Consider the following 16,530-nt stretch of genomic DNA (forward strand, 5'->3'; position numbering starts at 1 on the left):
TTGGGTGGGATTGGCAAATGTAGGGGAGATTTCGTTGAATATTTCTCCAGCTTCTTCGTCAAAATCAAGTGGGAGGGGAAGGTTTTGAATTTCTATTTAAATTGTAACGTCTAAAACACATGGTTCTTGAATGAAAATTATTTTTTGGTCTTTTATCTCAATTTTTTTCTTACAATTTATACACAAAATTCTTGATGATTTTTTACAAATAATTATGATTTTATGATAAGTAAATAGTAAAAATTTCTCTTGACTAGCTCTGGAATATAGCAAATTCTTAATTATATTGCTTGATTAATTCTATAAATAAAAAGAGGGAACTTTAGGCAACAGATGTGGTTGTACTGAAACTTTCCCGGACTGTTGTGTAGCGAACGGGTGTTGTAAATCCAAAATCACTCTGTTTGAGCTTCTTCTTGATGCACACAATGGCACATCCAACAGCCAGACCAATGATAACGACAGCAATCACTGAGAAAACGGATAAGAGAATGGATTTGGGCCTTAGGAAGGGAGCTGGTTCATAGATGGGAATTCGAGGGGTTCTCTTCATCTCTTGCATTGTACATAGGGGTTCCTGGAAGAGATCTGATAGGAGGATTCCGGATAGGTCATAGGGAGTGGTACATCTTGCACGATCATCACTGTAGAACCCCTTTCTGCCATGATGCTCAAGCTCCAGGAGGGTTCTGAGAAGTCTACAGTCACAGTGCCAGGGATTGTGTTCGAGTTTTAAGAGTCTTAGCTTAGGGAAGTCCACTTCTTCATTCTCATCGTCAACTTTGGCAGCAATATTGAGGGTTTCCAGGGAACAATTTGATAGATGAAGTTCTCTTAGGGATTTCAGCCATCTCAGGCTTTCAACATCAAATTTGGCCATTCGAGGATTATCACTGGATATCAGCATTTCAAGGTGTTTCAGCTGGGAGAAAGTGTGTTCCTTCACTTCCAGCAATTTTGGCATGAAGCTAATGTTGAGGTGCACCAAATTGGTCAGTCCGAGGAAACTCTGCTCTGTCAGCTCTTCAATGGGATTTACCCCAACGTAGAGGGATTTGAGAGATTTGCCCAGGAGGGAGAGACTCTCAGGGACTGATTGAAAATTATTTCCCTGCAGCAGAAGTTCTCGGAGTTTGGGTTTCTTCTGGAAGATCTCATCAGGGATGGTTGACAAGCCCATGTAGGAGAAGTCCAAGTGCTGATAAGGAAAGGACATTAATTACTGATCAAGGGGTGATTTATAAACAATTGGAGTGGTTTGAGTTCCCGGGTTCCTAAACAATATATGGGTTCTTCGAGTTCCTTTAAAACCTTATGCATTCCCCGGGTTCCCCGTGAATTACCTTAAAAAATACATTGGTTCCCCAGGTACCCTGAAAAAACGTATGCGTTCCCCGGATTCCCCGAGAATTCCCTGAAAACCGTATATATTCCCCGGGTTCCCTGAAAAATGTATGGGATCCCCGGGGATCCCTGAAAAACATATGCGCTCCCCGGGTTCCTCGAGAGTTCTCTGAAAAATATATGGATTCCCCGAGAGTTTCCTGAAAAATGTATGAGTTCCCCGGGTTCTCTGAAAATATTTGGGATCCCCGGGTTCCCTGAAAATATTTGGGATTCCCGGGTTCCCTGAAAAACGTATGAGTTCCCCGGGTTCCCTGAAAAATATATGAGTTCCCCGGGTTCCCTGAAAATATTTGGGTTCCCCGGGTTCCCTGAAAAATGTATGCGTTCCTCGGGTTCCTCGTGAGTTCTCTGAAAATTGTATGGGTTCTCTGGGTTCCTAGAAAAACGTATGGGATCCCCGGGTTCCCTGAAAAACGTATGCGTTCCCCGAGTTCCCCGAGAGTTCCCTAAAAAATGTATGAGTTCCCCGGGTTCCCTGAAAAACGTATGCGTTCCTCGGGTTCCTCGTGAGTTCCCTGAAAATTGTATGGGTTCTCTGGGTTCCTAGAAAAACGTATGGGTTCCCCGGGTCCCTGAAAAATGTATGCGTTCCCTGGGTTCCTCGAGAGTTCCCTGAAAAATGTATGAATTCCCCGGGTTCCCTGAAAATATTTGGGATCCCCGGGTTCTCTGACAAACTTATGTGTTCCGCAGGTTACTCGTGAGTTCCCTGAAACTTGTATGGGTCCTTTGGTTCCCTTAACTCTTTCGTCTCCTTTGGGACTCTGGGTACCCATGGAAAAAAGAATTTTTTTGGACTATTTAGAATCGATAAAAATCCGATTGTTCTGGATGATTACAAACTATAAGGATGTCCAAATCTAGGATATTTTTTGCAGGATCCTAATTAACTCCTAAGCTAAGATATTCTTGGTCAAAAATCGTGAATTTTCGATTTTCTGCTTCCTTGCAGATATTGTGACTTTTTTGATATTTCTAGACCCGAATAAGGAAAAACCTCTCGGGGCCAATAAGTATGATAACTAACAATTACAGATTACATAAATTCGAAAAACAATTTTTTCATAAATTTTCAAAAAACTTGTTCAAACTTGATGGGAATTCTCGTCCGCAAGAATCTTGAGGTCAAATGTAAGGTTATCCCGCCAATGTCCGCCATTTACTTTTTGACACCAACCTCTTGTAAGAAAATTCCAAGCGGAAGCGAAATTTTTGTCAATATGGCCGATAATTTTGACATTTTGGCAGCGAGGGAGATTGCTTTCAGGGAAGTTTTTCCTATTCTTCCAGATTTTGGTGAATTCTGATTGTCCAGGAAGTGTTTTTTTGGCTCTTGAGAAAGCTTAATGTGTCTGCAATAACATCGTGTTGAGAGAAATGTGTGTTAAAGTGTTATTCTGTGAAATATTTTGAGGAATCTGTTGGCAAGCAGGAGCTGGGTGTTCTTTTTAGCACTTCCTGGACATCCCACAAGATACTGGTCAATAATTCTTCTTGTTTTAGTGATCAACATTGTAAAGGAGTCATTTGACATGCAAAAATAATTCACAAAATTGATATTATTGGCTTTTGGAAAATTGAAGTTTGTCCAAGTTTGTATCCTTTGCGTTCTTTTGTGGACGAGAGTTCCCATGAGTTTTCCAATTTCCCAGAGGCGGAGAAAATTCTTTCTCAACGAAAGCATCATATTTGACCACTAAGACTTACAATAAAGTGAGTTTTACTGAAATTTGTTCGCTGGATATGTTATGGTCCGGAAAGAGTTAAACACATGATTTCCCCAGATTTCCCGAGAATTCCCTGACAAAATATATCAGTTCCCCGAGTTTTCCCTGATTTTCCCGCAGGTTCCCTGGCTAAATTGACTCGAGTTCCTCGAAATGATTTACCTCCCGTTACTGATTTTAAATGAATTTATCTGCATTTTACCTCAATTGTTGGCAGCGAACAGAGTGCCCCAGTGGTCATAGGATCAAGTTCAACAAGAGGATTGTGAGCCAGGGATAGAGTCTTCAGTCGTGGTAAATGCTCAAAAATCTTCCTTTCAAGCGATCTTATTCGATTGTGGCTCAAATTGAGCTCTTCCAGGGCAATTGGTTCGTAGTATTTGGTGTTAAAACGCCCCCTAAAAGTATCGGATCTCAGAGTTTCCCCCGTGAGTTGATTCCAACTGAGATCCAATCGGAGAATCTTTGGCACGTCTAGAAATGCATCCACTTCAATTAGTTTCAGTTCACAGTGGCGACAGCTGAAGAAGAGAAAATTGTCCGTTTGAGGAAGACGATGCAGGGTGTTTATCTGATTTCCGGAGAAAGATGCCACGAGGATGATATCTGAAAGATTGAGGTGATAATTCAGGGGATTTATTTTGGGGATGAAGTTGTCTTACCAGAAGATCCCTCGTCCATGGGCCATTCTGTAGGGACATTGTGCATATCCTTTGATGAACAATCCACAAGATAGTGACTGGATTTGGGCTGTTCGTGCATGGCACAGTGACATCGGGAGCATATTTCCTTCCCAGGCTCAAATGGAGTATCATCGTCTTCCATTGCAACTCCTTGGGTGAGGAAGGTGGAGAGAAATGTGACAATCTGCAAGGAGGGAATGGCGGTTATTTTGTGATTTTCAAATTCCGGATGGAAGTTCCTTCGTTAGCCCGATATGGCGCCACATGCGGAATTCATTGTTCAAATGCCGGGAGAGGAATTTTGCGCAAAATATCTCGCTGAGGGGTATTTTTCCACTCAAAATTGCTAGATTGATAAAGTTTGAGGACTTTTTAGTAGGAAAATCCACACCCGGTAATAGAAATTTGTCAATAAATGGAGTTTTTGGATGGCAAAAAACTCCAAGAATGCGCGGGAATATGTGAATGATTCCACGACAAGGGCAATGCGAGTGGGGATGTAGCTCAGGGGCAGAGCGCTCGCTTCGCATGTGAGAGGACCCGGGTTCAATCCCCGGCATCTCCAGGCCTTTTTTCCCGTCTTAATTATTTTTTTACGCACTTTTCTTATCAAATACGCATTTTAGGGAAATTATTGAGTAATTCTCATCAAGATTTGAGCTTCTAAGTGGAGAAACTTACACGTTTTCCGCATGGAATTCTCCGGGAAGAAAGAATGCAGAGTGATAAAAGAACTTTTTCTCGTGAGAAAATTTAATTTAATTGCCGCAGTGTTTTGCATTATATGGCAATTATAGCCATCAAATGAAGGGGTACAATGCAATAGATGCAAATATGTTTACATCGTGCGCATTTGAGTCACATTTTGAGTATTATATTTTCTGTTGAGGAGTTTTTGTATCGCGCTCAGAGTGGCTTATCTTTTTATCGTTATCACTTTGTCAATAGATTGGGCGAAAAAGTTAAAAAGAAAAAAAAATGAGATAGCGAGAGAGGGAGGTTCAGGAAGGTGCATGAGGAAGGCCAAGAATTTTGTGTTGAAATTGAAAAAGAGAAGAAAAAAGACGAAAAAAAATGAGAACACTCACAAAAACTCGCAGAAAAATCCTCATTTTCTTCTGTCCTTAGTCAAGTGACACTGGGAAGTTCCTGAGGATTGACGATGATGAGATAAATTGGTTTATTTTTGGTTGTGGTATTTGTCCAAAGACACTCGCTGGAGAATATAATAATAAATCACCACGAAAGAAAAAAGCACAAGACTTCATACGATATGAAGGTAAATTTGAGGTTGAAGAATTTTTCTAGTCTCTGTTATCGCACAACGCACTAATTCATGTCACAATTTACACATTTTCTGCAGCTTCGCAATCCTGGCACGATTCTGCACTAAATTGTTTTACACTAAGATTTTTGGGGGTAAAAAAAAGAAGGTAAAAAAGTATTCACATGGCCAGCAAAATGTGCCCAGAAAAAAATCAGACAGAAAATTTCTCTTGCACAGAAGCAATGAAGAAAAGGGAGGGAAAACGCACGGGAAATACTTGTTCTCGAGGCACAGAGAACACAGAGACTATCGCGAGGGCTTCCAGTGACAAACTGCTGGGATTGTTGCTCACCTCACGGATTGTGTGCTGCTGTTCTGCTGGTGATAGTGAACACCAAGTCGAATCACAGGATGACTCAATGATTCAATTCTCTTGGACGATCAACATTTCTCGGGAATTTCTCGGTGGCTGATTGGTGAGTACTCGCTCCAATCATTTAATTTTTTTGTGCAGAATTTTCGGCATTGGATTTTACAATTGGGAAAAAAACTCAAATGGAGGACTCTTAAAATTCGGAAGAAGTCTATTTGGTGAATCAAATATCAGAAATATTTGAGAGTTACCTGAAGATATTATTAAATTCCATTTTGAGGAGTGTAGAGATGGTTATTGTGGGCTAAATTGTCAGTGACAAATTGCCGCCGATTTGGTGACTAAAATCGACAGATTCGCATGATTTTTTACCAACTTTTACGATAAGTACATTTTATGCAAAAGATCGGTGGATCGGAATTATTTGAATGAATTTTATGAGTGATTTGAAAATTACTTTAAACCATCAATAGGGTAAGTGCACCAAATTCCGGTCAGCTTGCAATTCCGGCCACTTTTTTTGTTTCTCGAATTTCCATGAATTTTTAGTTTTTGCATACTCTAAAGATTATACAATGCAAAAAATTACAAAAAATGTAGCTTCGACAAACGAGATGATATGAATAAGTCATTGGAAGAATTCCGGAAGGGCAAAGAATTATGGGAATGACGGTGGCCGAAATAGGCAACCAAAGCTATGTCTAAATTTTTATTCATTTTAAAATGTATTAAGGATGATTTTAGAGAAAATGGAAAAAAAACAATAAACTGTCTACTAGGTTCCAAGCAACACTTCCTTAAAAAAATCAATTTGTATTAAAAATATTACATTTCAAACTTGACACTTTGGCGCTTTGGTGCAACTATGCCGAAATTTGGCACACTTACCCTAAGTGAGATTTTGCAAAAAATTTACAGATCGGCATTCAAGAAAAACGTACACTATACGTCTACGTCATCTACCTTTTATTGCTCGAACACCACAGAGGGAGAGCAGTATAATCCCTCGATTTTTTCACCCCCCAAAATTTTCACTTTCCAGCTTTACATCCCCGGAGACAACTTTTCTCAACATATCTTTGCGTTTCAAATGATTTTTGATAAATGTCGTTACGCTGTTTGTCCGTCTGTTCGTCTGTTCGGCAGCTCTAGAGGCCAAACAGTTAGAGCTAGCGACTTGAGATCTAAGGGGGACCCCCCTATAAGTCGACTCAAGGATCATTAACATGTCCCTCATTCCAGTTCTCCCTTTCCTTTCCAAAACCATGTTTTTTTGTGATTGCTCAAAAACGTGTCGTACTATTTTTTTTTTTTGGTAGGTTTTAGAGATCATCCAGGCGGGCATTCCGTGCTTAACCCTCTAACAGGTAAGATCGCCTCCAGGCGGTCATTCTATAAATCGCATTTACTGCGATAATATTACTTATTCGAAGTTGAAATATCTACAGTGTCCTCAGTTATAGTCTTACTAACTTATTTTCTGAAGCTGAACTTATTTTGACCTTTCGTTTGCTTACAATCTTCAGTTTTGTGTGACAGGTCAGAGGAAAAACAACAAAAAAGTAATCTAACTGTAGTAAGAGTGTTATTTTCTGAAAGATATGCTATTCTAGTTTGTATATTTCAATTGATAAGTGTGAAAAAACTAAAAGTATGAGTCTTGGAAGAAAAAAAGGAAGACCGCCTGTGGGCCGCCTGTGGGCGGTCTTATCGGTTTAGGTGTAAAATTTTCAAAAAATACCGATTTTTTAATTTAATAGTTTTGGTTGTTCTAGTAAAATATATTATTATTTTGCAATATATTAATCATGGAAAACAATTGAGATTAGACGAAGACTGTTCAGAATGAGTAAAATGGTCGATTTTTGCGAATTAAGCGAAATTGATAAAGAAGCAGACTTCAACAGTGATGGTGAATTCTCTAATTCGTCCTTTAATGCCCCAGATCGTGAAATAAAACCAGAAGATGAGCAATGTATTTCAAAGGACCTTTAAATTATACAATAAGGTGACGTTTTCATACCTAGCCTGCGACCTATTAGTTTAAAATCAGTCTAATTGAAACATCTTGAGCTTCATTAACGTCTAATTATAAAAATTATAAAGGTTTTTTTTCCTAAAAATTATCATTTCTTAGATAATCATAGAACATTCATCCATAAAAAACGTTTAAAATTCATTACTATTTGTTCACTATTTTTCAATAAAAATATTTCAGTCTTTTTATGCCTTAAACCGATATGACCGCCTCCAGGCGGTCTTTACCTTTTCTCACCTGGCGCCCAAACTGAAAGACATAATGAAGAATGGATTGTTTTTTTGAGTTCAGTGGACCATTAATTACCCTAGACAAAATTATTTAACTACTTTTTTTGCATATTAAGAAAAACACTGTTAGAAGCTTAAACGAAAATACCGTTGAATCATTCCTAATAAACGGTTTTTCAAAGTAAAATGTTAAAAAGGCTCTAGAGAGCTTTTTTCTCAATACAGTGGTATCATATTTGGTCTCGATGGAAAGGTTATTAATCGGTAATGAACCGTTTTATCACCGTTAACTATTTTTTCAATTCATTTCAATTTCGGATATTTCAATAAATATCCGAAATTCCTAATGTATTTTGGGTAGTGTTTTGAGTGATATGAACAAAATAAAACAGATTTATGAATCGGTTCAATTCAAATCAGGTGAGAACCGCTAAATGGTAAATGATGCGAAAATACTTTTGAAGTATAGCATCTAAGTCGTGAGTTCGAGCCCTTCGCAAAGCCTAGGGACGGTTTGCTACCCCTTTTTGAGTATGATCAAACACTATTTAGGTGTAGATTTCATCCTTATATGCCAATGAGCTTAGTTATTCCTTCTAAAGATTTTTCATCGTCAAATATTCATGTCCTCAGTGTTAAAATATTCGGAAGTGAGTACTTTTTAACCAATTTTTGATTTCGAAATGGTTATCTTTATTAATTAATGAATCAATTTAATCGATTTAATCGGTAGTAAACCGTTACGTGCCCAAAAAGTTGGCGAAAGAATAATTTACACAGAGAGCTTTATATGGTAAATTTGAATACTATGCAAAGTTAAGACGCTTTTCCACATTTTGATCGGATTTTAATTAAATTTTTCGAACTTTAAATTGTTTTGTCCATTTTTCACGCTTTCTAAATTGTACATTTTTAGAGAATTTTTAGCTATTTCAAGATCGTGGACGTTGCTTTGTAAGGATATAAAAATCAATTCAGTAAAATCGGAAATATGCTTACTTAAGATATACATACAGAAAAATTATGAAAATGTTTTGCCTATACTGTGGGCGCAATAGAAAACTTATGCTATTTAATTATTCATTTTAAAATATTATTGCACGGAGCACATTTTTTTACAGATTATACAACAATTTGATAAGATATTATTTTTTTTTTATTTTACATAATTTATTCTGATAAAAATTCATTCATTTTACTGTACAATTCCTAAATTATTGCAATATTTCGTGAATTCCCGAGAATTCTCGATCATTATCATTTGGAAGAATGCAAGGGTCACCCTGTAATAAGCTTGCGAGATTCAAGAGTGTGAGCTCGATAAACAAAGACAAAAATTCGTGATAAGAAACCATGCCCAAAGTTCACCTTCTGAATTCTAACTAGAAATTTTCTTGAGGGCTCATTGATCGGTATCCCGCGGGATTGATCAGCTGAAGTCAAAATTTTAGACACACTCTCTCTCTCTCTCTCTCTCTCTCTCTCTCTCTACTTATTATTCCTTCTCCGAGCCGGAGATGGAAATTTGTCGCCAATTTTCTGGATCTTGCGCGTATGTCGCGTGTCTGCCCGATAATTGCAGTGCTTTGAATATTGTGCCCAAAAAATTGTCAGCCGGCAAAATGCCCAAAGTCACTTTCAGGTGTTTTGTGTTTCTGTGTGGTACACATTGATAGCACCTGGGGAAGGTGATCACGAGTGATTGGTTATAATGATCAGTGATCTGCGGCAAGTTGCGCGCGATGATTTTCAATGCAATCTGCTTCTAACAGCTAAAACGATGTTACTTTTTTCTTGGGGGAAAAAGCGCTGTAGTAATGATAAAAATTTGTAATATAATCTTATCGATGCGATGGCTGAGACCGCTGAGACAGTTTTCAGTTTCAAATATCTTTGAATAACATACGAACACACAATGGACTTGAGAGAATGACTCATATACCTTCTACGGCTGACGAACTCCTTCTTTGAGTTTCCGATGAAAACATTGCGATATGTTGTAAAATTGGCAAAGTTTTAGGTTTTCGCGAAAGACAATTAAATGATGAGGAGGCATAAAATAAGACTCCTAAAATTTAATAGGATGCTCATTTGCGATTAGAATGTTTTCTGTGCGAATTTCTTGCTTCTTTTTCCTTTTTCTTGTCTTGAACAGAGAAAGAGAAGTTATTTGCTGAGAGAGTCTGATATCAATGACATCATTGACTTCAATGAGCAGCAAGATCACAAATGGCAAGAGATCTTACAATGTTATATTGTTTTTCGTCTCATTTTCTCTTTAACTCCCATTGATTGTTTATGTTTTGCCAATGAAGAGATTAGAGCAACGACCAAGTGTTCAGTTTCTTGAGTTACACAATTCTGGGTTGAATGTGGAGCAATAATGAGGAAAAAATTTACAAACATTGGTACTAACAACTAACATCTGCACTCGGAAAATCATTCTCAAAAGTGCAATACCCCAGGGGGAGATATTGTAGGAGGAATGTATACAACCACTTTCTTCTAATACTCTTTTTTTTAATTCTTTAATATCTCTACAGAACTTCATTAACTTTTTTTAGATTCGTAGACTAGAAAGCATATTAATATTTAATTTAAAAAAAATAGTAGACGCAAAATTTTCGGAATTATACTAATATACTAATTTATACTAATAAAAAGAAAAATACTAATTAAACATTCCATCAAATGGGGCACACTCAGAAAAAAACGGGGGTGCGATTACCTTTTTTTTCCTCATAACTTTAACACTTTTTAGGTGTAAAAATGTATCAATATTTTTTAATGTTAATTTTACACCTTTTTAAAGGTAAAATTAACACGAAAAAGGGTAACTTTAACCCCTCTAATACACCTAAAAAGCATAATATTTACACCGATTTCGGATCAATACTGCAGGGTAAAATTAACATTTCCGGAATGTTATTTTAACTTTTTCGGATTTCTCTCAGTGTATGGCATTAAATGGGATATCTATCCTATAAACTTTAAATAAATAATTCATTTCCTTTATTTATTAAAATTTAATAATTTTCCATGAAATTTACAAAAGCTCCCTATGAATTTTATAGACATTCTCCTAGTTTATTTATTTTGCTTTAGTATACTTACACTGTTTAATTCACTTCTTAAGAGTACTTGAAATTTTTCACGCTTACGAAACTGTTTACTGCAGCCGATAAAGTGAATAAGTTTCTAGATAAGTTTATTATCCCGTTCAATACAATAATGTAGGGTAAGATGGGGTAATTCGGAATTATGTCTATTTTGGAATTTTGAGATTTATTCACTATTTCAGATGGTCAAAGAGAAAAAGAAAACCACGAAGAACTACAAGACTTTACATTCAAGAGTACTTTTTCGTTGTTTTTTCCTTTTGCCATCTAAAACTGTTAGGAATTCTCAAGGTTCCGAATTAGACATGATTCCAAATGATCCAATTCACGGATATCACGGATATTAAAATAATTTATAATTTATTATTTAAACTTGAAGAACAGTGTAATCTGTTTTTTCCAACATCTTTTCGTTCTGAAGCTCAAACAGCAAGAGTTATTATGAAGTCTTCGATAATTCCCTCTTTTCTCCTCTAAAAACATTATTTATATAGACGCTTTTTCTTCGCAGCCTCTAAATTCAATTTGTTGTTTTTTTTTTTTTTGAAAATGGCTCTAATAATTTCCTTCATTTTTGGATATTTCTTGTAGGTAGTCAATGCAAACATTTCGTCCATAGACACTTATGACCGGAAAAGTTTTCGACATCGAATTTTTAAAGATCAACGACAAACCATTCTGGAGGATCTTTTACGTAAAACGTTACGTAAAACGGAAGCAAACTTTTGTGAACAAATAACTGTGCGAAAAAGTAATTCATGGAAAAGATAATGTTATGTATTCAAATATTCCACACGAAAAATTTAAGATTTAAATTGAAAAAAAAGTGAATTTTAGGATGGAAAACCGTTTCAATTTTTTAATATTTTCGTATTAAAAAAAAAATATATCACTACCCTTTTTCGCATATTTATAAGTTATTTAATAATAAATATACTGAGAGAAAAAAGAGGGTGCGATTAACTTTTTTCCTCACAATTTTGACACTTTTTAGGTGTAAAAATATATCAACATTTTTAATGTTAATTTTACACCTTTTTAAGTATGAAATTAACATGAAAAAGGGTTAATTTAACACCTAATACACCAAAAAGGGTAATATTTACACCAATTTCCAATCAATAATACAGGGTAAAATTAACATTTCCGGAATGTTATTTTAGCTTTTTCGGATTTCTCTCACTCAGTGTAGGTACTTGAAAATATAAGTAATGAAATATTGCAAAAACGGTGAGAGGAAAATTTTTCCCTGTAACTTTTTTTTTCTCAAGTCGACGACGTGAACATGATGGTCTGACTGAAAGTGACCATCGTCATGTTCACTTTTCTTTACTTGTGGAAAAGCTGTGAAGAATTTTCCCGACACCTTTTTCACAACTTTTTATTTCTGAACCTGAGGAAAAAGCTGTCAAGCAGCTATACCACTTCTGAAAAATGTAAGCTTCCGAGATATTCCTATCGAACCACTCAAAGCACCTGAATGTAGGTAGGGCCTTCTGTAAAAAATGTCTAGTTTTGTAAAATTATTTTGTCAATTAGTCCTCCAATCTGGAATAAATGGTTTACGACATGAGATTTTCCAAATTCTAATATCTTTAAGGTAAGTGTGTCAAATTTCGGTATAGTTGCATGCTAGCGCCTAGGTTTAAGTTTGAAATGCAATATTTTTAACACAAAATTTTTTTTGTCTCTTTAGGAGTGTTGCTTGAAACCTTGTACACAGTTTATCGTCTTTATTTTCTCTAAAATCATTTTTAATATATTTGAAAATAAATAAAAATTTAGACGGAATTCTTTTTCACATCATCGAAGCGACATTTTTTTTTTATAAATTGTTTGCATTATATAATCTATATCGAGATGTTGCAAAAACTAAAAATTCGTGGAAATTTGAGGAATAAAAAAGAGGCCGAAATAGCAAACTGGCCGAAATTTGGTACACTTACCCTAACATGTTTTAAAACATTTAAGGTCAACTTATGGAATAAATTATATGCTACTCAAGCAACAAATCATAGATTTATGCAGGAATCTTAGGAATGTCTTCTGGAATCCTTTACAAGTGTCTGATTGATTCATTCCATAGAATGTGCGCAATTGGGGAAATTTCTATATATGTCATCGTTTTACCGCACGTGGCTTGATCGTTATCAGTTAAAATTTTTTTGATATCATGATATCTCAAGAGGATTGCAAACTTTATTTTCCTTCTGTGATTTTGATATAGAATTCTCTTGAAATTGCGGGTATAAAATCCAATGATTGAACTGATCACGGTTATTCAGTGAAGTTATTCCAAAATACGATGTTGCACTACGCGATTATTCTTGGACTTATACTCAGTCTCAGCATTGTTAATGCTGCAGTACTTCCTGTATTTCCTTTTCTAAATAATTTTAATAAAATTGTGGGCGGGAAGCCGATAAATATCGAAGAAGTTCCTTATCAAGTGTCACTAAACTTAAACGACTTTGGATTACAACATTTTTGTGGTGGTTCCATTCTCAGTGAGAAATTCATCATGACTGCTGCTCACTGCACATTGTGAGTTTTAAATTATTGTTTAAACACAGTTTTTATTATTATTTTTAATTAATAATTCATTAGTCCCGGAGAATCTATAGACGTCACACCATACATCAATGTTCGCACTGGATCGAGCTATAGTGAAAGTCAAGGATCTCTTCATCGTGTAAAGACTATTCACCGTCACAGTCTTTACAATGCTACAGACTATGACTATGACTTCTGTATCCTTGAGCTACAGGATCTAATCCAATACGATAACACGCGTCGTCCAATTCAACTTCCCAAAGCAGGGGAAGACATTGAAAATGAAACCATTTTGTTAACTTCCGGATGGGGGGCTACGCAAAACGTCGCAGAGTCTAATGATCACCTTCGCGCTGTTGAGGTGCCGAAAATGGATCAGTTTGAGTGTACTCTTAAGTATTTATTTCAAAACATCATAACAGATAGGATGTTCTGTGCCGGAGTGAGGGGAGGAGGAAAGGATGCCTGTCAGGGTATTTTTCTTGTAATAATTCTTTTCATTTGGGAAACAAAATATCAAACCCCTATAATTTCTCATCTAGGTGATTCTGGTGGCCCAATTGTTAAGACTGGTACCGATGGTCCACGTCTCGTTGGAGTTGTTTCTTGGGGTGTTGGATGTGCTCTTCCTCAATACCCGGGAGTCTATGGAAGACTTTCTAGGGTACGCGATTGGATCACACAAATCACTGACCTGTAAAATGGACCAAAGTGAATGAACTCTGTAATCAAATAAATTTTTTTCTTCGAATTTTTTTTTTCAAATTTTATCCATTCATTAATTATCCTTTCCTGAAAACTTCCTTTGTCGTAATGGGGTTGCAGTTGTTGAACATATAGGTTAATAGGGTTAGAACCCTACGCCTGTCGATCTTCTGCCACATCAAAAAAGTTTTCGGATTGGATTCCGAAGCATTTTTAGGATTCAGAAACACGAGAAAACTTTTTTGAAATATTCTCAAACTTTTGATTAAGAGCTAAGAAATGAGAACATTTTCTTGATGTAGCGGAATCTGTAATTTTTATTTAAATCCCACGAGGTTTTTAAAGTTCCAGAATATTCCAATAGTTTACTGCAGCATTATCAAGTATTTCGCAACGAAAATACTTAATCCATCCAATATACATTGTATACATGATAGTTGCTTCATTACATACGTAACTGCATCGATTGTGCAATTTGTTTTCACAAGTACCTTTCAATAAGATTGAAATTATGTACTATCTAGTCCAAACATATTAGGTGACAAAATCTCATGTCCTTCAATCAGCCCCAAACTGTGACAGAATGTGCTTGGCCACTTACTGATCACGAATATATGGATGGCTAAAAATCGTTCTGGTCCGTATGTCCGTCCGTCCGTTTTTGATTTTAGCCCTTTTAGCCAAATGTCTCAGTATAATTTTATATATTAACTACTAACACTATAGTGACAGATTTGGAAAAAATGGTCAGTAAAAATTAGTTTTAGTTAGTAGGAGAAAGTACCCATGCTTTCTACGATTCCAAGTTTCGTAATGACTAAATATGTTATTCTGTGGTGGGTGAAAGGCACATACATTTTGGAAAATAAGTTGGTCAAAATTATTCCTATAAAACAGGGCTCAAAATTGAATTTTATTTTCCATATTTACTTGTTGAAAACCCTTAAACTTTTGATTGTTTAATGAAATCCATGAAGCCAACCTTTTATAAACCTTTGAAACCTTGATCTGTTTTATCCTGGATGATATCGAATTTTCAAATTTTCGACTTGTCACGCTTTTGTCACATTTTGCGCTAGGTTTTTTTTGCAACGCCAATTTTGTTTATATGTATTTGTTTTTATTGAAAATGATTGAATATGCGGGTGACTTTGCCCTCCTGCTGGTCTTAGGCAGACAAAGCGATAGTGAGAGGTCCAACTCGTAGAGTAGCAAGAAATATCAAAAATAGTACAAATTTACTAAAACAGTGAATATCCTCGGGAAATTTTGAGCGAATGTGGCGATGCATTACCAGACATTAAACGTTTTTTCAAATATTTCAAACTTTCTAAATTGACCCACTGGAAGAAGATCCACACCAAGGGTCGAAAGCTTTGGAGAAAAAAACTGATTCTTTTAATTTGAAATAGGAATATTTTTCGGACGACCACCCGAAGAATTGAGGAGTGTATTATATTAGTTTTTTTTTTATTTAAAGGGCTAGTGTTAATAGAAGGACGAAAATTAACCGTTTTTTACAAGCTTTCTTTTGAAGACCAGAGAAAAAAGGTGGAGAAGCGTCCGACGCGTCCGAGGCGTCCGAGGTTTTGCGAGTTGCTCGAACTCGCGAGAAGGAGCTCTGCCTTATATTTTTTTTCGGAAATATTTTAGATGCTTATATAAGATCAATTTCGAATAATTTTCTATAAATTAACATAAAACCATCTAAAAGTTGAAAATTGTTCAAGAGTACTTTAAAAAATCATTCATATTTTAATTAATTTAATTTGACCAAATCGATTGAAAATTAGGTTGAAATAATCGGTGAAAGATGTCGATGGAGTAATGTTCAGCTGGACTATAACTACAAAACATATCCGAAAATCATTGAAATCGCTTGGGCCAATTTTAAGAAAAATTCATTGGCACAGCTGTTATCCTAATTACCGGGAAATTAACGGGTGTATTTCATAGTTAAACTAAGTATCCCAAAAGAAAACCGTTGAAAGGAAAATGCAATTTTTTGCAAAAATATAAAAAATGGTTTTGGAGGGGATGTAGGGGGTGAGGAGAATGACGAAAAAAACGTCTGGAAATAATGTTTTATTTTATTAGGGGTCACCGAAGACTGGAAGTTGATATCTCTGACCGTTTAACAGAGGCCCATCAAACCTAATAAAGAGTGAAGCTATTTTTCATTTTTCCTTGTAAAAATTTTGCAGATATTGAACTGCGACTTAAACAAATTTGCTCGTAGTTCTTGTATTATTTCGGCGAACGATATCGATTTTAGTGCTCTGCGATTGGCACGACGATACCCTAATAATAGAAGACTGGTCGATTACAGCAAAAAATTGTCTAAGAAGGTACGCGACATGGTCAGAGAAGCAAAAGACTCGTATTATGCCGATAGGCTGCAATCTGCTGGAAGCGATACCAAGCGATG

General features: G+C 36.0%; 2 protein-coding genes and 1 non-coding gene across 4 annotated transcripts; 2 read left to right on the plus strand and 1 right to left on the minus strand.

Annotated features, from left to right (window-relative positions):
* Window positions 1–126: 126 nt before the first annotated feature.
* Window positions 127–5,317, minus strand: LOC129799540 (tsukushi-A). Its single transcript, XM_055843503.1, has 4 exons — window positions 4,906–5,317; window positions 3,797–4,001; window positions 3,337–3,740; window positions 127–1,198 (listed from the first exon to the last, which is right to left on the minus strand). The coding sequence occupies exons 1-4, from the start codon at window positions 4,927–4,929 to the stop codon at window positions 323–325; spliced, it is 1,509 nt and encodes a 502-aa protein (XP_055699478.1). The 5' UTR covers window positions 4,930–5,317; the 3' UTR covers window positions 127–322.
* Window positions 4,311–4,382, plus strand: Trnaa-cgc (transfer RNA alanine (anticodon CGC)). Its single transcript has one exon. It is a non-coding gene; the product is annotated as a tRNA-Ala (tRNA).
* A 7,758-nt stretch (window positions 5,318–13,075) lies between the features above and the next one.
* LOC129799542 (trypsin 5G1-like) lies at window positions 13,076–14,148 on the plus strand. 2 transcript variants are annotated; one of them, XM_055843507.1, is made up of 3 exons: window positions 13,076–13,388; window positions 13,452–13,870; window positions 13,940–14,148. In XM_055843507.1, exons 1-3 carry the CDS (start codon window positions 13,150–13,152, stop codon window positions 14,095–14,097), a joined length of 816 nt encoding a protein of 271 aa, XP_055699482.1. In that variant the 5' UTR covers window positions 13,076–13,149; the 3' UTR covers window positions 14,098–14,148. The 2 variants fall into 2 exon arrangements, with proteins under 2 accessions (XP_055699482.1, XP_055699481.1); XM_055843506.1 differs by having other exon boundaries at window positions 13,108–13,388; window positions 13,452–13,881.
* The last annotated feature ends 2,382 nt before the right edge of the window (window positions 14,149–16,530 follow it).

The sequence above is a fragment of the Phlebotomus papatasi genome, chromosome 1 (genome assembly GCF_024763615.1).
Source record: "Phlebotomus papatasi isolate M1 chromosome 1, Ppap_2.1, whole genome shotgun sequence".
Lineage (NCBI taxonomy): Eukaryota > Metazoa > Arthropoda > Insecta > Diptera > Psychodidae > Phlebotomus > Phlebotomus papatasi.

Coding starts and splice junctions, on each gene's coding strand:
- LOC129799540 (XM_055843503.1), bottom strand. CDS start 4,929: ATGAGGATTTTTCTGCGAGTTTTT. Junction 3,741..3,796: donor CATGGACGAGGGATCTTCTG/GTAAGACAACTT, acceptor TCAATCTTTCAG/ATATCATCCTCGTGGCATCT. Junction 1,199..3,336: donor GTTCGCTGCCAACAATTGAG/GTAAAATGCAGA, acceptor TTTCCTTATCAG/CACTTGGACTTCTCCTACAT.
- LOC129799542 (XM_055843506.1), top strand. CDS start 13,150: ATGTTGCACTACGCGATTATTCTTGGACTTATACTCAGTCTCAGCATT. Junction 13,389..13,451: donor ACTGCTGCTCACTGCACATT/GTGAGTTTTAAA, acceptor ATAATTCATTAG/TCCCGGAGAATCTATAGACG. Junction 13,882..13,939: donor CCTGTCAGGGTATTTTTCTT/GTAATAATTCTT, acceptor TTTCTCATCTAG/GTGATTCTGGTGGCCCAATT.